Below are 23,191 nucleotides of genomic sequence, written 5' to 3' on the forward strand. Positions count from 1 at the left end.
TGGACCAAAATTCCCAGTTGATGATTCTTTGTCCTTAATATTCGTATCACAACTGGGTTCTTGCTCTTCATTTGTATCAGCTTCTTGGTTCTCTGGTTTCTCTTTTTTGTTATTCTTAGTTTCTTCCATATGTGATAGAGGGAAATTCGACAGTTTATGTCCCACCAGTCCGCATTTAAAATAGATCTCATGAAGCCCTTAATATTCTATGTTTAGAACTCTTTTACCAACCTTAACTTTAGCGAGAAGCGGGTTGTTTAAGTTGATTTCTACGCAAATTCTTGCAAATATTCCACTAGTTGACCAAGCTATATGGAAATTAATCTTTAAGGAAACACCTATTAATTTTCCAATTTCCATTAGAATCACTTAGTCGAAATATCCAATCGGCAGTCCCGGAATATGTATCCACACTGCCGTAGATTCTATGCTAGTTTTTGTTGTCATTTCTGAACCGTCACGTAATGATCAAGAATTTTCCGAGGTCCTCCCTAAGAACTTTAAGTTTGTCTTCCATATTTTCAAATTTCACCGTATAGAAACAATTCCCAAGATCAATACAATTGAAATCACTTTCGAGTTTCCATAGAGATGTGAGTCTTGAAATCAACATTCTATATGCAAGAATTCTACCACGAATCTTGATTATCAAAGCTCTTTTCCATGGTTTCCTAATCTTATCTTTCAGGTCTTTTAGAATCTTTATCATTGGAAATCCATCATCAGAATCACTTTCTGTTATAGAATAGAAGAAATAGAGAAGAGCTCGAGAGAAAAATGAGAGAATAGGAGAGGATTCAAAGAAAAGAAAGTTCATTCATTCATTTTCTAAGCATAAAATGACTACAAGCATGGATTTTTATTTAGTTACAAAACCAGTATTGGGAATCTAAATTCTGCCAGCTGGCTTTACTGCTAACAGATTGCTAACAAACTTTGCTTTGTATCATTTCTCTTCTCAGCCTGCATTGGGCCATCTGATCTGGGCCGCTTCATTGCTTCTGTACTGCTCCAACTCAGCCCGCTCCACCTCCTCAGGTAACTCAATCATCCGACCCTCTTTTGATTTAATTCCCAATTTACAATTTTCAATCCCTAATCCTCGAGCAACCATTCCCAATTCCTCCCCTCTCTCGTCCATTCCCAATCTCTTCTCTCCTCGCCGTTCCTCTTCTCTTCGCCGTTCTTCTTCTCCTCCGACTATAACAATACCCACCCCATCAGAAGATCCTTGTCCCCAAGGATCAAATCCAGGAAACTAACCTTTTAGAACTGTATAGTCCTCCCATGTGTCATTTGATTCATCCAAATTCTCCCATCAAACTAGAAGTTGAGTGACTGGCTTACTGTTTCGATTCACTATACGCTTAGCCAAAACCTTTAAAGGTTGAACTCTGAACTGTCTTTTGTCATCTATTGCAGGAGGGTCCGTTGCAACATTAGAGGAATTCCCAATAAATTTCTTCAGAAGGCTGACATGGAACACTGGATGAAGTCTTGATGAATCTGGTAAGTGTAATCGATATGCCACTTCACCAATTTTTTCCAGGACTTTATATGGCCCAAAATATTTAGCTGCTAACTTTAGGTTTTTTCGCATGGCTAATGAAGTCTGTATGTATGGCTGTAGCTTTAGGTAAACCATATCCCCCACATGAAAAACTCTTTCTGATCTTTGTTTATATGTTTGTTGCTTCATACGGTTGCTTGCTAATTCTAATTGTTGCTTGACCAATTATCTGATATTCTCTCTACTTGTCATAATATCTTGTACTGATTGTATTGCAGTATCTGTGGTCCAAACCATGATAGGTGGTTTGTACCCATACAAAGCCTGAAAAGGTGTAATTTTTAGGGCAGTGTGATCAGTGGTATTATACCACCACTCTGCATGAGGTAACCACTTAGCCCATTTCTTAGGCTGATAGAAACAAAGCCCTCTAAGATATTGTTCTAGACATTGATTAACCCTTTCTGTTTGTCCATCCGTTTCAGGATGATAAGCAGTACTGAAAAGGGTCTTAGTACCCAACTGTTTCATCAGTTCCTTCCAAAATATACTAGTAAAGGTTCCGTCTCTGTCAGAAATGGCCACTTTAGGATGGCCATGCAATTTATACACATTATCCAAGTAGAGTTTAGCTACCTCTGCTGTAGAATAGGGATGAGATAGTGATAGGAAATGACTGTATTTGGTAAATTTATCCACAATGACCAATATACAGTTCTTCTTAAGTGAAGTAGGTAATCCTTCAATGAAATCCATAGTGATGATTTCCCAGGCCTGATTAGGAATAGGCAATGGCTGTAGTAATCCAGGCTTTGCAATATGTTCCACTTTAGTTAGTTGGCAAGTCTGACAGCATCTAACAAAAACAATAACCATAGACTTAAGACTTGGCCAATAAAAAATTGACCTTATCCTGTAATAGGTAGCTTGTATACCTGAATGTCCCCCTTGGGGAGAGTCATGCAAAGTCTGTATGATCTTTACTCTAAGGCTTCCATTAGATCCAATATAAACTCTCCCATCATATCTAAGAATAGCCTTAGAAAATTTCCATTTACTGTCAGCAGCTGAATCAACAGTTAAAATTGAAAACCAATTCTGAGCCAGTGAGTCATTTTGATAACTGTCTTCAACCTCTTGAACCCAAGTAGGAACTAAGACTGTTACACCCATAGTTAAACATTGAGCTTGATCTTCCCACCTTCTAGATAAAGCATCAGCAACCACATTTAATTTTCCTTTTCTCTACTGAATAGTATAGTCTAATCCCAAAAGCTTTGTCAACCCTTTCTTTTGAATAGTAGTAGTCAACTTCTACTCCAAAAGAAACTTTAAGGGCTCATGGTCTGTTTTAATAACAAATGGCCAGCTCTCCAAATAATGTCTCCATTTAGAAACTGCTAAGAGAATAGCAAGATATTCTCTTTCATAAATAGATAGTGTTGAATCTCTAGGGCTTAAAGCTTTACTCAAATAAGCAATAGGTCGACCTTCTTGTGAAAGAACAGCCCCAATACCCCTAGAACTAGCATCTGTCTCCAAAGAAAATGTCTTAGAAAAATCAGGCAATGCTAAAACTGGAGCAGAACACATAGCTTTCTTAAGATTTTCAAAAGCAGTATGAGCAGCAGGATTCCATTGAAAGCCATCTTTCTTCAGCAGTAACATCAATGGTCTGTTAATAATGCTATAATTCTTAATAAATCTTCTGTAATAACCTGTCAGACCTAGAAACCCTCTGAGAGATTTAAGGGTTTTAGGCTTAGGCCAATTTTGCATGGCTTCCACCTTACTAGGATCAGTAGACACTCCTGCAGCAGAAATAATATGGCCAAGGTATTCTACCTTGGTCTGCCCAAAAAAACACTTGGACAATTTTGCAAATAATTGATTCTTTTGCAAAACTTCCAAAACTGACTGTAAATGTTCAACATGGTCTTTCATACTGCTGCTATACACCAAGATATCATCAAAGAAAACTAAAACAAACTTCCTAAGGAAGGAATTAAATAAATCATTCATAAGAGCTTGAAAGGTAGCAGGAGCATTAGTAAGCCCAAAAGGCATTACCTTAAACTCATAATGGCCTTGGTGTGTTCTAAAGACTGTCTTGTAAATATCTTCAGGGTTAATTCGAATTTGCCAGTAACCTGATCTCAATTCAATCTTTGAGAAATAAATTGCCCCATGTAATTCATCTAATAGATCCTCCACAATAGGAATAGTAAATTTGTCCTTGACAGTCAGACTGTTGAGTTGCCTATAGTCCACACAAAATCTCCAAGTGCCATCCTTCTTTTTAATAAGAAGACAAGGAGAGGCAAAGGGGCTCCTGCTAGGTTGAATAATAGAAGAAGTAAGCATAGTAGCTATCTGTTTCTCAACCTCAGCCTTCTGATTATAAGGAAATCTATAAGGCCTTAGATTAACAGGTGTGGCATTAGGTTTAAGTGGAATGGCATGGTCGTGAGACCTCTGAGGAGGTAGACCAACAGGTTCAGCAAAAACTGGTCTGTATTTATCCAATAGGTGTTGGATTTCAGTAGGAATTGAAGAAGAATGCCCTTTCATAGTAAATAGGACAATATGTCCTATAAGAGCAGAATCCCCTGCACTCATTTTAAGTAATGTAGCCCCTGAAATTTGTTGCAGTTCAGTTGAGGGTTGTTGTCCCTGAATACAAATTTGCTGCCCTCCATGGTCAAAACTTAAAGTCATGTTATTGAAGTCCATTAATATTGGACTGAATAATTTCATCCAATCCACTCCTAAAACCATGTCACTGCCTCCCAACTTGAGCAATAAGAAATAAGACGAAGAAAAAAAATATTTTTATTAAACTGAAAACCGAAAACAAAAGAAAAGTCAGAATCGGTTTTATACTACTAAATTCTAAACATGTACACCTCTACAGCTTCACCCCTAGAGGGTATTTATAGCTTTAGTTAACATAATGAAATTAAAATACTAACTCTCAAGAGTATTCAAACTCTTAATTCTAACCAACTAAAAATCCTAATTAAAAATTGTAATTAATAAATATTAAAATCCTATGCAAACTATGTCACTAATAAAATAATAAAATCTCAAATGTTTAAATTCAATTATAACTTTTAATTCTTAAAAATTGTGGTTTGCCTTCTTTCCTCCTTTGATCTTACTACTTGGATTATTTAATTAGAGCTTCTCCTCGGATCAATCCTTGAATCTGAGTTTGCACCGAATTTTCCCAAAAAATAAGAAAATCTGTTTAATTTTGCTTTTAATTGTTATTTTTTGGAAAATAGAGTGTTGCATAGATTCGAATAAAAACAACTCAAATTAGCACTATAAAATGATGTAACAGGGATTAACTAATAGCAAAATATTAACCAAATAAAAACTAATATTAAAATTTGATGTGATCACTCTTTAATTCATTAGTATGTATTTTTATTTTAACTTTTGGTTAAGTATTTATTTTTTTAGATTCAATTTTTTGATGACTTATGAAATTACGAGTTAAATGCATGTTTATGGAATTCTTGAGAAACAATCTAAGATTTAAGTTTTTCAATGATAGTGCCATCTGGACAACCTTATTTGGGTTACTTAGAAAATCATAGTGCGATCAGAAATTCAATTTTGACCTCTTTTATGAAAATTATTTTGTTTTAAAATGTAAAAATTATATACATGTAACTTAGGATATGTTAATATTGATATGTATAAAGACTAAAAATTAACATAATTTGACTACGGACAATATAATCAAACAAGTTTTGTTCATGGGTGTTCAATTACAGATAATATAATCCTCGCTCAAGGAATTAGTAGACGAAGTATGAATGATTATTAAAATTGATTTAGAAAAAACTTATAATCATCTTGATTGAGATTTTACTGAAGACACGCTTCAAGACATTGGCTTATCAACCCGGTTAATAATAGTCATAATGGAAGATCAATATTAACACAAATAGTATGGACTGAATCCCTATCAGAATCCTTCAAACTCTCAAGAGGCATAAAACAAGGAGATTTATTATCACCGTACCTATTTGTTTTTTTGCATCGAAATTTTAGCTTGGACTATTACAAAAGAAATCGAACATGGGCATGGAAACTGGTGAAACTCTCTAAAACAGAACCCGGTATCTCCCAACTCTTCTTTGTCAATGACCTTTTCTCTTTGTGGAAACAGACTTATCAGAACTCAATGTAATCAAAGACGTTATATAAAAATTCTGCAAAAGCTCTGACCATAAAGTAAGCACTTCTAAGACCAATATTTACTTTTTAAAAAATGTGCCTCCTCCGCCGTAAATTAGTAATAGCTTTGGGTTTAATATTTACTATTGCAAACCTCCATAGCTTGCCAAAAATTAAAATATTCCTCTGGCAGGTCACTAACGCCGAAAGGTCCTACCGACATATAACAATGGATGCTAGCTGCTGGAAGTGTTTTGAAGAAGTCGAGGATACTAGCCTCGTATTACGAACCTTGCCTCTAGCCTTAGCAACATGATAATAGTTGATTAAACCAAACAGATTGGAAGAATTCCTATCATGTAATATGCGGCAGTGAGTGCTATCTAGCCCGAAATGTTTGGAATGAACTGATATTACCAGAGAAGCTAGATGGTTTCCAAAATTGATGGATTGGATCATTAAAAACCTCTAAAACCAACAGTTTTTCCTAAAGACAACAAGGAGTGGGATATTTTGTTTGGTTCAATCATATAACGCAGTGAGCCAAGACATAATCGAGCTATCTTCGAGCCAGGTTTGGTGAAAGTCGAAAGCATAGCCCAGAGAAGCACTCGACTGATGCTGGAAGTTGTTCATACTCGAAAAAACCATAAAAGGCCGACCACTGATCATCAAAGGACTCTTGGTTTAAAAAGATAGATCTCTCTGCCTACGGGATGGTGCAAAATTAATACTAATGGGTCACGAAAATCATTCACAAGCTTTACAACATGTGGTGGTAATATTCGGGGGACAAATGTGTCAAATAAAAGAAGTATAAGATCTGGAAGAATTACTGTATATTCATCAATAACAAAAGTATAAAAAGTACATATATATACAACTTGTCTAACCGTCCTAACAGAAAAGTCTAACTACCCTGAAACCGTTTACAGAAGTTAGTTTCTAATCTCTACACTCCCCTCAAGTTAGTGGGTGAAAAAAACTTTTTACACCCAACTTGGAACATAGATAAGCTTGTTGTTGCGATACTAGAGCCCTAGTCATAATATCAATTAATTGTTCTGTTGATGAGATGTTTTGTACATATCAGCCCCTGCTGTATTTTTTCACGAACAAAATGACAGTCGATTTCAATGTGCTTAGTTCATTTGTGGAAAATAGGATTAGCTGCAATTTATAGCGCTGCTCTGCTGTCACGAAACATTTTTATTGACTTTAAATAACCCTTTAACCCTTTAAGCCATACCAATTCAGCAGCACTGGCAGCCATCCCTCTATACTCTGCTTCAGCCGCGGATCTTTCAATGGTATTCTGTTTTTTCGATTTCCATGAAATTAAAGAATCACCGAGCTTTGTGTCACACCCCAGTTTTTTCATTCGATTTAAATTTTGATATTTTAATTAATGTTTTGGGACCAAATTATGAATTTTCAAAGTCTTAAGACATTTTTTGAATTTCCCTGAAAGTTTATGGACTTCTTCCCCGATTTGACCATAACTGCCAGCAAAGAAAAAAATATAACATGTGGTTTTGAAAGCTTGAGCCCATGCCCTTGGACATTCCCCTAAGCCCTACCCATCTAGGCTAGGTTATTATAGCATATGGGATTGAGTAAAAATATCATTTCAGTTATCTGTTTGGGATTTTAGATCCCTAAATTTTTCTCTTAATCAAAATTAAATCCCCAAACTAATTTTTACCCTATGGTCATTGTTGCTTACTCCCCCAACTCCACCGTGCTCTGATTGACAGTGACTTGCACTGTCAACACCGCATCGTTACTGATAACCGTCGTTTGCTATTAAAATAATTCCTGGCTTTTTTAATAAAAATAAAAGTAGTATAAAGAAGCAAGGTCGATCTACAAGGACTGTGGTGTTTCTGATTTAATAAAATTCTTGATTTTAGAAGAAGATAGAATTCCAGATGAAGTTGAAAAGATATATTAAAATAAAATAAATAAAAAATAATATAATAATAAATATTAAGAGTAATAAATATAAAAGGAGATTTTTAAAAGTTGTTTTTAAAATAAAAAATAATAATTAAATAAACAAATTAAAGAGATTGAGATAAAGAGAAATTTATTGTGAAAGCAGCCTCAGACTTCAACTTTGTCTCAAATTCCTCAGATCATCGAAACTGATTTTTACTTCAAGATTCACGTCGGTTACTGCAAGAACAATTCTCCGCTGCCAACTCGGATTGCGTCGTTTCAACAACAAATAATTCCGTTCTCAGTTTCCTCTTAGCAAACAATTTTGCTAAGTGTCGAAATCGTTTTGATTTGAAAAGTAAGCTAAAAAAGCAGAGAAAAAATCCGAAGCGATTTAAGTACCTTACAATTTTCACGTTTGGAATTGAACATTCTCTTTAGTCTTCGGCTTGAAAGAAGATTAGCTAAGCATAACCAAAGTCATACTTAACATAATATAAAACTATGCGAAAAATAGAGAGAAAGCTAGAGAGAAAAAGAAGATTTTTATTCTCAAATGAGAGATATATATGTTTCTAGGTTCATCCTTAGAGGGTATTTATAGCCTTCAAATTCCTAAAACAAGCTAAAACATCTTAAATCCTAATTAAAACACTTAAAACTATTTAAACTAAAATACTTAAAAAATAATATAATATTCTAAATCCTAATTAAAATACTAAAACCTATTTAAACTAAAATACCTAAAACAAATATAAAATATAAAAATAATATCCTAAAACTTAAGTAAAATACTAAAAACCTATTTAAACTAAAATACAAAGATAAAATATAATGTTTAAATATTATCCTAAACTTGAGTTTAATCCAAATCCGAAATCCAGTCAGCTTTGATTTCGAAAATAAAAAAACCTTGTAGAATTGTGTCATTTTTTGTGCAATTTCCAAAATCTTACGTCCTATACAGAAAATGAATTAAAATAAACAAATAAGCCACAAAATCAATGATTAAAGAGTAATTTAAAAGTAAAATATTAACTAAAATAAGCACTTATCAAATTCCCCCTTACTTATTAAATGCTTGTCCTCAAGCATTCCTCAATTAACAAATCAAAATCATAAGTTGTCATCTTCAATTTCAATTTATTCCTCAAACTTCCAATCGAATTAAGTCCATGACATTTACCAAATTCAAGTTACAATCAAGCAAAGACATAACCATTAAAATTTAAAGTAAGCAAGGTATCCCAATTAATTGGCAATTTCAATGAAACATGACTCAATACCTCACAAAGATTCACACATATCCGCTCAAAGTGTTTGGGCTAAATGAAATCGCTCAAACCAAAATTAACCAAAATATTACCATAGGCTTGGAATCCAATCAAGTCTCCACTACGAAAAATGAACATAATGCAATAATAAAGAGGTCTTTAAACAAGGTGTAACGAGGATTAGGTTAGGGTAGAGAAAAGACTGAAAAGAAAGGTTTAAAATACCGAAATAAGAGATCAAAATAATTAAGAATAATCCACGAATTAGCATGAAGCGCAATGAAGAACAAAACAAGGAAAAAGAATAGATGAAAGACAATTGAAGCAATCGATTTTTCCTTCCCCTTTTTTTGTTTTTTATTCGAACAAAGGGTATTTTTATTCTTCTTTTTTTTTGTTGTTGTTCGAAACAGTGAACAACTTGTTTTTTATTTATTTATTTGAAACATTGATTTTTTTCATGGAACAACAATGATACAAGATCTCAAGTCTCGGCAAGGGTGTGAAAAGAGAGGAAAAATAAAAAAAGGCTTCGGATTTAATTATGAGGTGCAAAACAAAGAAAGAGAAATAGGCTCAAATGTGATTCACTAGAGGATATATAAATGGATAGGCTTTTTGGGAAGAATGGGTTTATCCTAGGTGCCCCTATCACATTAAAACATTACATTTAACATGTAGTCTCGATATGCATTGCGATTACAAGTTCTAGAATATTCTAATTAGTTTGGCATACACAAGTCAAACAATGAGGAAGAAAGAAAATGTATGCTCGTTATGCTCAAATTTCACAAGAAAAGTTTATATGCATTGAGTCAAGTTCATCTCTATCGACAAAAGCATGAGATATCAATACTCAACAAAACTTTACTAGCTATATCAATCACCAATCATGCAAATTAAATTCGATCAAAAACATTGTCATAATCCAAAAAGAAGCAAGAGTATAAAGCGAAATCAAGACTAGCAAACAACGATCCCAACATATCAACATCAGAATAACTCAATTTCAAACAATTAAACATGTCAAGGAAAATTTTGACACATGCTTATCCTCCCCCCTCACTTATTCCGTTTTGTCTCAAAACGTATATCAAATTTAAAATCAAAGAGAGGGAAAAAGAATACTCCCCAATCTAGTGGTGATCGTGACCATGGTCATGTCGAGACGAGTCCGGGCGAAGGTAAGAAATATTCAATCGGAATTCGAATCTGTTTAGAGAAAAAAAAATAAAATTAAAAATAAAATAAATGGAATGAAATAAAGAAAATGAAAATAAAATGAAATGGGTTGCTTTCTATAAAGCGCTTTTGTTTAACGTCGTTAACTCGACGACTTGATTTAGACTACAGGTTCTAAGAGAAATACTTCTTCTACTTCATACAATTTTTCCAACTAAGAACTTCCTTATGAGAAATTCTATGATTGTATAATTCTTTTATTTTCTCTTTGTGGAATTTGACATTCTCATAGGTTATTCTTCAAATATTTTTTAGCTTTGACAGCTTATTCGAAATAACCGCTGAAATAGCATTTTCTCCTAAAAAGGCATTCTTTAAGTTTTTCGACATTTGTTTCAGTTTTATCCTAGGTGCCTGCAAAACAGAAGGTAAAATTTTAGTTTTAGAGGAAGGTAAAAATAAATCAGAATTGATTGCATGAATATTTTCAAACTCTCTTTCTTCCTCTTCATGGCAAAGTTCAGGATCCATGGAAAGATTAGATTCAATATATTCCTCAATTGAAGGACCTATAACATCAACATAATTAATTCTTTCAACATGATTAAGGCATTTCATTGTTTTGTAAACATCAAATTCAACGATATCACTATCAAATTCCATTGTTAGTATACCACCTCTAACATCGATCTTTGTATGTGCTGTGCTTAGGAAGGTTCGGCCTAAGAGTACCTCGGAATAAAAATCCGACCTATCATGTTCCATGTCAATGACATAGAAATCTGTAGGAAAAAATAATACATCGACCTTTACCAAGACGTTTTTCATTACTACCACTGGATAGATCACAAATTGATCAGCCAACTGTATGGTTATTCCTGTTTCCTTCAAAGGCTCGTTAGTAATTATTTTATATATAGAAAATGGCATAACATTAATTGAAGCTCCTAAGTCACACATTGCACGTTTAATTTTAAAATACCTATTTTGCAAGGTATAGCGAGCATACCTTGATTCTTTATCTTTGGTGGGAGCTTTCGTTGAAAAATTGCAGAGACATGTTCTCCCAAATTTACCTTTTCATGCCCCATTAATTTCCTCTTTGTAGTGTAAAGTTCTTTTAAGAATCGAGCATACCTTGGTACTTTTCAAATTACTTCAAGAAGAGGTATGTTGACTTGAACTTTTTGGTACACCTCTAAGATCTCATTTTCTTCAGCTCTTTTATCACGCTTCATCAACCTTGATGGGAAGGGTGGTGGCATGATTTCATGAGAAGAAAGAGAAGGATGTGAGTAAGATATACCTTGTATTTCTGAAGTTGGCATGTCCTCTTGTTCTTCCTGATGTGCAACTTTTTCTTCTGAAACTTCGGGTGAGATAACTTTTCGACTTCTGAGTGTGATGTCACTAACATTCTCTCTCGGATTTACCTCTGTTTGAGAAGGTAGTCTTCCTTGTGATTCAAATTTTCTCATAGTTTGAGCTAGTCGGCTTACTTGGTTATCTAACTCTTGAAGATGTGTCTCGGTTTGACTATGGAACTTTTCCTGGGATGCAATCAGCTTTTCTTGTGAAATTGCTAACTTTCCTATGAGTTCCTCCAATGATGAGTTTTATGTTTTCTGTTGAGGAGGAGGCCTTGGTTGATAAATTGGTCTTTGATTTGCCGTATAGCTGAAGTTTGGGTAGTCTCGCCATCATGGATTGTAAGCAATACTATATGGGTTGTATTGTCTTTGTGGAGGACCTGGAAAGTTCCCTTGCTTTGTGCATATCCCAGATGCTCTTGTTGCTCCAGATTTTCCTGCAACAAGTGAATTAACTTTTTCAGTTAATTTGTCTAACTTATTCTCAAGGGAAAAAGTACTTATCTAGTGAATCCATCAGTTGGGTTCACATGAAAACTGTTGAGAGTTGGCTGCCATGGTTGAAATCAATTCCCTTGCTTTTGTTGGGGTCATGTTAACTAATGCTCCTCCACTGGCAGCATCTATCATTTTCATTTCCATTGGCAAAATACCTTTATAAAAGTATTGAAGTAACGTTTGCTCACTTAATCCATGTTGTGGACAACATGCGCAAAGCTTTTTAAATCGCTCCCAATAGTCAAAAAGACTTTCTTCTCTCTTTTGTTGAATGGAAAGAATGCTACTTCGTAACTCACTTGCTTTAGCCACTGGAAAGAACCTATCAAGAAAAATTCGATTCATGTCAGCCCATGAATTAATTGAGTTGGGAGGTAAATAAAATAACAAATCTTTAGCCAAGTCGGCTAAAGAGAAAGGGAAAGCTTTTAATTTAATTTGATATTCGGTAACTCCCTGTGGTTTCATGCTAGTGCAAACCATGTTGAACTCCAACAAGTGTTTCTGCGGATCTTCAGTGGGAAAGTCGTGGAAGGTGGGAAGAAGATGAATGAGTGCCGTCTTTATTTGAAACGGAGTCCTGTCACTAGGAAAATTAATGCATAATGACGTCTAAGTGACAGGTGTTGTGACTAGTTCTCGAATTGGTTGTTCTTCTGCCATCAGAATGTTGTATGCGTCTGCTTCGATCTCCGGATTTAGATCTACTAATTCACCTGGGTTTCTTCTGGTCATAAATCAAAAACTAGAAAAATAAATCAGTACTTGCCGTTAGTCCCCGACAACGGCACCAATTTGATAACCGTCGTTTGCTATCAAAATAATTCATGGCTTTTTAATAAATAAAAATAAAAAAGTAGTATAGAGAAGCAGGGTCGATCCACAGGGACTGTGGTGTTTCTGATTTAATAAAACTCTTTCTTGATTTTAGAAGAAGATGTAATTCCAGATAAAGTTGAAAAGATATATTAAAATAAAATAAATAATAAAAAAAGAAAAATAATATAATAATAAATATTAATAGTAATAAATATAAAAGGGGATTTTAAAAGTTGTTTTAAAATAAAAAATAAGAATTAAATAAAAGAAAAATAATCAAATAAACAAATTAAAAAGATTGAGATAAAGGGAAACTTATTGTGAAAGCAACCTCAGACTTCAGCTTTGTCTCAAATTTCTCAGATCACCGAAACTGATTTTTACTTCAAGATTAACGTCGATTACTGCAAGAACAATTCTTCGCTACCAAATCGGATTGCGTCGTTTTAACAACAATTGATTCCGATCTTAGTTTTCTTTTAGCAAACAATTTTACTAAGTGTGTTCTCGGGAAGTTGTATATGCTTCAATAAACAAATCCTTCTTGAAACTTTAACCATAATAATATCCGGACCAATGTCAAAATCGTTTTGATTTGAAAAGTAAGCTCAGAAAACAGAGAGAAAATCTGAAGCGATTTAAGTACCTTACAATTCTCACGTTTGGAATTGAGCCTTCGCTTTAGTCTTCGGCTTGAAAGAAGATTATCTAAGCATAACCAAAATCATACTTAGCATAATAGAAAAGTATGCGAAAAATAGAGAGAAAGCTAGAGAGAAAAAGAAGATTTTATTCTCAAATGAGAGAGAGATGTTTCTAGGCTCACCCTTAGAGGGTATTTATAGCCTTCAAATTCCTAAAAACAAGCTAAAACATCTTAAATCCTAATTAAAACACTTAAAACTATTTAAACTAAAATACCTAAAAATAATATCATATTCTAAATCCTAATTAAAATACTAAAAACCTATTTAAACTAAAATACAAAGATAAAATATAATTAAAATATTATCCTAAACTTGAGTTTAATCCAAATCCGAATTCCAGCCAGCTTTGATTCCAAAAATAAAAAACTATAGAATTGTGTCTTTTTTGTGCAATTTACATAATCTTACGTCCTGTACAAAAAATGAATTAAAATAAACCAATAAGCCACAAAAATCAATGATTAAATATTAATTTAAAAGTAAAATATTAACTAAAATAAGCACTTATCAGTTACCCACCGTCCTCCGACCAAAACCCCTTTAGTGTTTTGTCGAGATTTGTCATAGATCGTCAAAGATAAATACTTAAAGTTTCGTGGGAAAATTCAAGACTCGTTGTTGTTTACCTTTGATTTCCAATGATTTCATCACTGATTTACCCTGCCACCACCATCTTTGAAGTTCCCTCCCTCGTCCGACAAACCCCTGTCGACCCTACTTTGTGAAAGGTTATCGTTCTCCATGCAACAGAGTTCAACCTCTTCGCCTGAAAACCTAAACAACTGCCAATGAATTTTGTTGATTCATACCATTCCCGACGACCGTTTGCCTCGCCATTGCCTCTTTTGAGATCCCCATAACTTTTTGGTCTAAACTTAACCGATGGATGGCGTCACTGTTATTGTTTCCATCGTTCACCGTTGAGGGTAAGTTTTTTTTATTACTTTTATGTTTGTTTTAAGTCTATTTTGGCGTGATTTTGAGTGATTATGGACTGATTTTTGCGTTTGGTACCTCTAGGAGTGACCAGCCGCCCTTCTCTGCCCTCGTCATCGTCGCACGAGCCGACACTCGCCATTACTGCGTGTGGGCCTCGTTCCCATAAAAGTTTTGGAAGTTGAGTCAACTCGGATCAAGTTGATCAAGTCAACTCAGACTGAGTTGACTGAATTAACTCAGACCGAGTAAACCCGTTGACCTGGACCTATTGACTCGTTGACTTTGACGTTGACATGTTGATCGTTGACTTTGACCAAAAAGTTAACTTTCCTAAAAAAGCCATATTTTATGTTTTTCGATGTCCTGAGTCTGAATTTGAAGTCCGTTTTAGCAAATTCAAACTCGTTAAGCAGTTTTTAGCGTTGTATCTTTCGATTCGAATGGAGTTAAGTTCGTTGACGTTGACATTTATTGTTTTGCCCTGTCATCAAGATATTATGGGATGTCAAAATCAAGTGTGAGGACATTCAAATGGAGTTTAATTAGTCGATTGATGTGCTTAGAAATTGAGGTAATACTCTACTACCTTTGATATGCTTTTCGAAACTCATTGATAATTGGTAAATGCATCGAAGCAATGATTGGTGATTTAGGTGTAATTAATTATTTCTGGACCCAAACGAAATTATGGTAAAAAAATAGTAAATTGAATAAGAATAAGATAACTCGTTAAATAATGAGAATGTCGATAATAAATAATTTCCAATCTAGTGAATAATTTCCAATCTATTGAATAATTAGTACATCGATAACTCATATAACTTTGTTGAAAATACATGGATTTTTCTGAGTTTTGAATAAATATATGAAGAACAAATTGCCAGAAGCACTTTGTATAACTAAATTAATGGGAATGACCAAATTAGTATGGAATTAAAAAATGACAAGAATAACTCGAGTACTGAAATGACCTAAGTACCCTCAAATCTTAAAATAAGTCAATGTCTTTGGATAATTTTGGAAACACTGATGAATCTAAGTGTTGTATTGCCCTTGAAATTCGGAGCTCGACCCATGCATGTTAGTTATTTTGGATAATGCTGCAATTTAAAAATAATTTAAACACCACCAAAATACATGTTCATCTTCTAAAGACATGTTTAATGTTGATTCTAAGGGAGATTCGTTCAACTGGTGTAGTCAGTATTAAGAAGTGAATATCTGTGAAGCATTTTGGCTCAAATGATTAGCAAGTATCACAATGTTGGAATATGATTAGTTTGACTTGGCTTAAAGTCAAAAATTTAATATAAATTCTGTATACTACAAACCACCATCTCTTGACCTTTCTTGGGTTAAATTTTTAGGAATTCTCTAGGAATTAAACTGTCTGAAATGTCGTTATTGGCTTGAATAATGGGATCCCTCCTATTATATATGGATCTTAAATAACTCTAATATAAAGGTTCTTGAATATCTTCTTGATATACCGAATCATAAATGGTTATGAAACATCAATTCTAAATGTCTGATTAGATTTATTAGTAATTGATTCCTTCTTATAGGGACCCAATCCTGAAATTCGATCAATTTGCGTAAGTTTCATGTTTCCCTTTCTGATAACTACCAAGCGACTCCATAAATATATATATGAATCTTCTAGTGTGTTCTTAGTGTGCCATATTTATCTGTTTTGTTTTAACTGATTTTGAAAGCATGGTTTTGTTTACTGATTTTTCTTGAGTTTTGTTTTTACTGATCTGAATTTTCTAATTTCCTGGTACATGTTCTCTGGATTATTTTTACTGTAAAATGTCCGATTTATGATCTTCTGATTTTGTCAGTACTATTTGAAATTATTTTATTGGGGCACTGTCTGGGTAGAAGTTTGGAGTTTAGAGGTTCAGCTAGTTGGTAATTCCTTTATGTTCCGATTATTCATAATGGACTCTTAGACCCTAGGGTAAGTCCTTATGGATGCCTGTTCTGAAAAATTACATTTGACGTACGGTTTGAGGGTAACTTTGAGTTTTAAATACATCTAATCTCTAATTTTTTTTCTTTTGATATTTAATATATTTGGCTTTCAATTCTTTGATATTATTGGTTACTGTTTACTACTCAATCTGATTTTTACTAGGCATTGTCTGGGTATGAGTTTGGAGTTCTGAAAATCAATTAGCTGGTAATTCCTTTCTGTTTTGATCATTCATATTCGACTCCTAGCTTCTAGGGGTCTAGGGTAAGTCCTAATGGATGCATGTTATGGGGAATTTCATATGGAATGGTAGGGTGAAGGGTATTACAGTGATTTAAAAAGTCTGTTTTCTAAAACAATCTACTATTGTTTTTAAACTATATGTACATTATTTCTGCTTTTATAGGAATACACTAAACGTTTGTTTTCAATCTCATGAACCTGGTCCTCTGAACTATAAGTTTCCTGTCTATAACCTGAAGAGATATCAGTGGATCCTCAACTCATCATGAAAACTTCTAGATGCTTGAATCAATAAGAAAATTTTATGTTTGTCATTTATCTGTATGTCCTTCAGCATTATTTGGTATTTCTGTATTACTGAGTTTCCCAAAACTCACTGTTTTACTCACTATTTCAGGTTAAAAGAATCCATCTAATGTAACTATCGACATCAGCAATGGGAGTTCATTCGGCGTTACTTGCAGAGTACGGTACTTGTATAATTAGGGGCATGTAGGTCATATTTGTTTTTTATTCTAAGTCTAAAACTTGTATGATTTTAATTTTGTTTATAATATATGAATGGATTTTCTGAACTTATATTTTTTTTGTAAAAATTTCTTTATGATTTTATGTTTTTAAACAAAAGTTTTAAATTTTCCGTCATTTTTACTGTGGGTAGCTCAAATGGTCCTAATGTGACATCTCGAATCGGATTGGGTCACTCACATCAGTCTAAGGGGTTACACTTTATGCAGAAACCGGTAACAGATCTTCTTGTCATTGAGTAAGACGCCCAATCTGAATCACAATAAGCAATATTTTGCTTTTCATTTATTGCTTTAAACATCAAACCTTGCCCAAGATTTTGTTGAACATATTTCACAATTCGCATGGTTCCTCCATATGTGTTTGTTTCGGCTCTTGCATAAACTGACTCAGGTGCTGCACGTCATACGTGATGTCATGCCATGTGTTAGTTAAATATATCAACTTTCCAATTAATCTCTAAAAGACCCTTTTGTTTTCAAGCAAACTATCACCATGAAGCATTCCTTCACCATACTCATTTGTGGTCAACTTAACATTTTGTTCTAAAGGTGTTGATACTGGCTTTGCTTCTCCCAAACCAGTTTCTTTTATAAGTTCTAGCACATATTTTCTTTGGTTTAGCAAGATTCCTTCTTTCGGCCTCATTACTTCAATTCCGAGAAAGAATTTTATATCACCCAAGTCTTTCATCGTGATGTTTTGATTTAATATCGATTTGAGATCCTCTATCATTCTCGCATTGTTGCCAGTGATTAACAAATCATCCACGTAAACAAGCAATACCACAATCTCATCACCTTATTTTTTTGTGAACATGGAATAATCATGTCTAGTATGAACATAACCAGCTTTAAACAAAGCCGCCGTTAACTTCGCATTCCATTGTCTCGATGCATGCTTCAAACCATACAAGGACTTTTACAGCCCACATACCATCCGCTCCCCCTAGCTGCAAAAACTGGGTGGCAAGTCCATATTAACTTCTTCAGTTAAGTCCCCTTGCCGAAAAACATTAAACAAATCCATTTGGCAAATGAACCAATTGAACAAGGAGGAAATGGAAAGAATGGCTCTAACGGTAACCATCTTAGCCACAAGAGAGAATGTTTCAACATAATCAATTACCTCCTTTTGGCTATAACCTTTAGCTACCAAACGAGTTTTGTACCATTCGACCTTGCCTGTAGAATTGTACTTCACCTTGTACATCCATTTACAGCCAATAGGCACCTTCCCTTGCGGTAAAGAAACAATGGACCAAGTATTGTTTGATTCCAAAGCACAGATCTCATCCTCCATGGCACTAGTCCAAACGGGATTTTTAATGGCCTTAGAATATGTGGTGGGTTCAGAAACAGTGGAAATGCCAGCAATATAATGTTATGAATGTAGGGGTAAATGGTTATAACTAAATGAAGAAGAAATAACCTGACTGGACGGTGAAGCGTGTTGATAAGAGAAAACAAATTATCGCAACCACGAAGGTTTTTTTGATTCACAGGTTGAACGACGGGAAATAACAGATTCTAGTACCAAAGGCTGATAAACTTGAGCAGCAGGTTAATGAAAAAATGATGGTTCACTAGGTTGTGATGGAGAAGAAGAAGCAGACACAACAGGTGAAGAAACAGACTGTGAAGGTAGAGGGCTAAGAACCAAAAAATTCGAATCATCAACCAAAGATTGTGGAGGGAAAAAACTAGGTGAAGTAGTGGAAAATTGAAAAAGGAAAAATAGACTCATGAAAACGAACATCACGGCTTACAAAAAAGTGCTTAGATTCCAAGTTAAACAACATATAACCCTTTTTCCTATTCGAATTGCCAATAAAAATAGATGGGATAGCCTAGGACCAAACTTATCAGTATGAGTGAGTGAAGTTGCATAACAAAAACACCCAAACGCTCTTAAATGGGCAAGGGAAGGTTGTTTTTGATATAAAAGTTCAAAAGGGTTTTCCAATTTAACATAGAAGTAGGTAAGCAATTAATAATAGAGAAAATAACTTCAGTGACTGAAAATGCATTATAATATACGATTTTAATCAACTTTTTTTGGATTTGCGAAAATGACCTATAAATTCGCAACGCGAACTCCAATTTCGCAACTCAGTTTCCAAATTCAAAACGCGATTTTCCAAATTCACAACGCGATTTTCCAAATTCGCAACGCGATTTCCAAATTCATAACACTGAATTTCAAATTCGCAACTCAATTTTTGAATTCACAACTCGATTTTCGAATTCGCAACACGTTTTATTTTCGCAACACAAATGTTTTGGGTATATAACTACGCAACAATAGCAACGCATAACCTAAATCCCTAAATCGCAACTCATTCCATCTCCATCTATCACTCTCTCCGGCGACATTCGTTCCTATATCCAACGACATCCTTCCCCATCTCTAATTTTTTTTTACATAATTTTATTTCTATATAAATTTTCAATGATTTCTCTCCCAAATTATCAATTATCAACTTAATAAAGGTATGTTTTTCTCTAAGTTAGTGATGATATGTAGTTTATAGCTCGTTTGTTTAGTAAATTAATTTACAATTTGTAGAATGAAATCATATAATGTTGATCATGTTTGGATAGATTTATGTTTTGGAGGTTATGGGAGAATGTTCATGGTGTTTTATAATATATGCCTTTACCCATGAATCTTCAACTAAAACTGTCATTAAAAAAGTTAACTTATGAAACTCTAATGTTACGTGTTGCAAAGAAATTGAATTTAGAGACTCTAAGTGGATTTAGGCTATCTTATCAGAGAAAAGGTAAAGTTTATTTGTTAACCGACAATGAAGATGTTGAACGATTCATTGCTTACATTAGTGTTTTGCAAGAATATGATGTTACATTGTATGTTGTTGAACCTAGAAGTAGTGAAGTTGGGTCAGTAGCGGGTAGTAATCAACTAAGTTCTTCAACCCCAGTTTATGGTGCTCACAATGTACAATGTTGTTATCAACCTCAAAATTTAATAGTTCCACAATAATTTCATCACCAAGAAAATTTTGTTTCACCACATTTTCAATACCAAACACAATCTCAAAACCCACAACCTTTTCCTAATCCAAATCCCAATCAACTTTCAGCACCAAATTCCGGTTTTCGTATTGACCAGTTAGACGATTATGAGCCAACAGAAAAAATTGTGAGTACTAGTCAGTATTCGAAATTTGATATTGGTCAATACCCAGACTTTGATCTTGGCTAATACTCGGATTTTGATGATGTTTCAGAAGAAGAAACAGACCCTACGTGTAATTATTTTGATATTGGTCAATACCTGAATTTTGATGATGAAATAGCCGCTGCCGAGGAAGATGTTGTTGATAATAATGAGGAGGAAGTTACGATTGTGAATGAACATGTTGAACATCCATTCTGTAATTCATATAATCTTGAAGAAGAAAAAGAAGAAGAAGAAGTCCCCAAAGAAAAGAAAAAGAAGTAAATGCCAAGGGAGTATAACTGGAATATGCCAGAATTACTTCAGATACCGGAAGAAGAGTTGGTAAAGATAGCAGTTGATTGTTACACAAAAGTTATTCGTATAAAGAAATATGATTGTTTTGATACAAATGAAGACTTGAAGATAGCATTGCATACGAAATGTGTGGAAGATGGCTATCAACTAAAAGTTAACAAATCAAGCAAAGATCGTTTCGAAACAAAGTGTATGATTGACAAAAATTGTACGTGGCGTATGATTGTAAAGAGGATAAAAGATTGCGAAATGTTTCAAGTTAGGACTTTTATTGATAAACATACATGTTCAAGAACCCAAATTTTTTCTCACCATAAACAGGCAAACAAAAAGGTGTTGGGTGGTTTTCTGGCTGAGTTAATGTTTTTGAATGGCAGAGTATATCAGGGACATGAAATTATGACTAACATGAATGCTCGGTTCAAGATTAGTATCTCATATTCTCAACCTTGGAGAGCCAAATGTTATGCCTTGGAATTGTTGAGGGGGTCTCCAGAAACATCGTTTGCCCAACTGCCGGCTTATTGTCACATTTTAAAGTTAAAAAATCCTAGGTTTGTAACTCATATAAAAACAGATAGAGATTGTTGTTTATCGCCATTGGTGTTGTGGTTAGTAAATCAATATAATTTTGTTGACTCATTTTTTTAGTTACATGCATTTCACATTTAAATGATTATATTTCTTGTGTATATTATTTTGTAGATTTGTTCGTTTATTACTTGCATGCGCCCAATTATTATAGTTGACGGAGCATATTTGAAAGGTCGATACCTTGGAGTAAACTTATTAGCAGTAGCCATGGATGCTAACAATGGGATACTGCCAATAGCTTACGGGGTTGGCAAATCTGAAACCTCTGATTCATGGACATAGTTTATGGGGCATCTTAGGGATTGCATAGGTCATATTAGCAATCTGACAATCATATCTGATAGGGAAAACTCAATTGACAACGCTATTAGAATGTGTTTCTCAGATGCTTTTCATGGACTTTGTGGTGTTCATTTGTACATAAATCTAAAATCAAGGTCTGCTGGTATAAAAAATCACAAATGGACATACTGGAAGGCTGTAAAAGCTTATCGGGAAGTGGATTTTAATAAGCATATAAATTTTTTAAGACGTGTTTTGCCTCAATGTGCTCAAACACTAGAAGATATCGTGTTTGAAAGATGGTTAAGAGTACATAAACTTGGAGCAAGATATGGTTTCATGACGTCTAATAGTGCAGAATCAATCAACACTCTAAGTCGTCATTCCCGAAAATTACCCATTACTATATTAATGGAGTTTTTTTGATCCTCTATTCAACAGTTGTACTACAAGAAAAGAAACCATACATGTATTATTTCTTTAAATTCGAAACTTATCATATTTATATATTTTACTAAGTATTATTTATTTAAATTTACAGGAACATTGGAACGTCGTGTTACACCATGGACTGAAAAAAAGATAATGAAACGTGTTGTGAAGTCAATGTCATGGAGAGTTGAACCATGTTCAAACACTTTGTTTAAAGTATTGAATAATAACTTAAATGGGCTTGTCGATCTAAATGCAAAGACGTGTAGTTGTATGAAATGGAAAACATCTGGTTATCCGTGTAGACATGTTATAAAAGTTGCTCTTCATCTAAACCAATATGATTCAAGCGCATAAGCTATGGATTGCTACACTACAAAAGTATATCGACAGACTTATGCCGAGGTTGTCTACCCTATTCCACATCCTTCTGAGTAGGACATACCAGATGACTTACAAACATTTTTTCCACTAGTCATGGACAAAAAGCTTCCTAGCCGACCAAAAAATCACGATCGTATACCGTCTAAGGGTGAAGATAAGAGGATATCGACATGTAGTCGGTGCAAGGAAAGTGGTCATACAAGGTTGACCTGTGGATCACCAGTGTCATCACAGTCATCTTTTCCTCTACCAAATTATGGATCCTCATCAAAATCCAAAGCTCATATGGTGCCAAGCAAAAGGAAATCAAAATCAAAATCGCAATCAAAATCAAAATCCCAATCACAACCGGCTTCACCTTTTGGGACTTATTAACTTAGTTGATTTTTAAATGCAAACGTTGTATTATGTGTATTTTATGTGTGAATGCATACATTTTCAGTTAGACATGCATTAGTAACTTGAGTTTGAACATTGCTATGATCTGTTCAGTTGTTATCACTTATCAGATTGTTGTCTGTTATCTTTTTGAAGGTGTTTTCCTTGAATTCGCAACGCGAAAGTCAAATTCACGTTGCGATTGTTGCGAAAGTCAAATTCAAAACACGAAAGTGTACCCTCAACATGTCTTTTTTGTCTTCAACATAATGCAGATTGAAATTTTCTTAAACAACAAATCAACTTTTACAAATCAATTAAACAAACAAAAAACAATTCTTATTTACACATCTAAAATAAACAAATCAATAGCACATTGATACAATTAGCCCCAGACAACAAATTTCACGCAGCTCACTTCAGGATTAACCTGCATAAAC

The 23,191-nt window shown here is 34.1% G+C and overlaps 1 protein-coding gene across 1 annotated transcript; it reads right to left on the minus strand.

Moving 5' to 3' along the window:
• Window positions 1-2,824: 2,824 nt before the first annotated feature.
• LOC120205407 lies at window positions 2,825-14,570 on the minus strand. Its single transcript, XM_039205299.1, has 5 exons — window positions 14,507-14,570; window positions 14,152-14,258; window positions 6,951-7,016; window positions 3,581-4,303; window positions 2,825-3,361 (listed from the first exon to the last, which is right to left on the minus strand). The coding sequence occupies exons 1-5, from the start codon at window positions 14,568-14,570 to the stop codon at window positions 2,825-2,827; spliced, it is 1,497 nt and encodes a 498-aa protein (XP_039061230.1).
• Window positions 14,571-23,191: the final 8,621 nt, after the last annotated feature.

Source organism: Hibiscus syriacus, unplaced genomic scaffold, assembly GCF_006381635.1.
Source record: "Hibiscus syriacus cultivar Baekdansim isolate YM2019G1 unplaced genomic scaffold, ASM638163v2 tig00000452_pilon, whole genome shotgun sequence".
Taxonomy (NCBI): domain Eukaryota; kingdom Viridiplantae; phylum Streptophyta; class Magnoliopsida; order Malvales; family Malvaceae; genus Hibiscus; species Hibiscus syriacus.

Excerpts from the sequence above, each read along its gene's own strand:
- LOC120205407 (XM_039205299.1), bottom strand. The coding sequence starts at position 14,570 with ATGGCGAGTGTCGGCTCGTGCGACGATGACGAGGGCAGAGAAGGGCGG. Across the intron at positions 4,304-6,950 it reads CTGCCAGTGCTGCTGAATTG|TTGGGAGGCAGTGACATGGT; the intron begins GTATGGCTTAAA and ends TTATTGCTCAAG. Across the intron at positions 3,362-3,580 it reads AAGGCCATTATGAGTTTAAG|ACCAAGGTAGAATACCTTGG; the intron begins GTAATGCCTTTT and ends TTTTTTGGGCAG.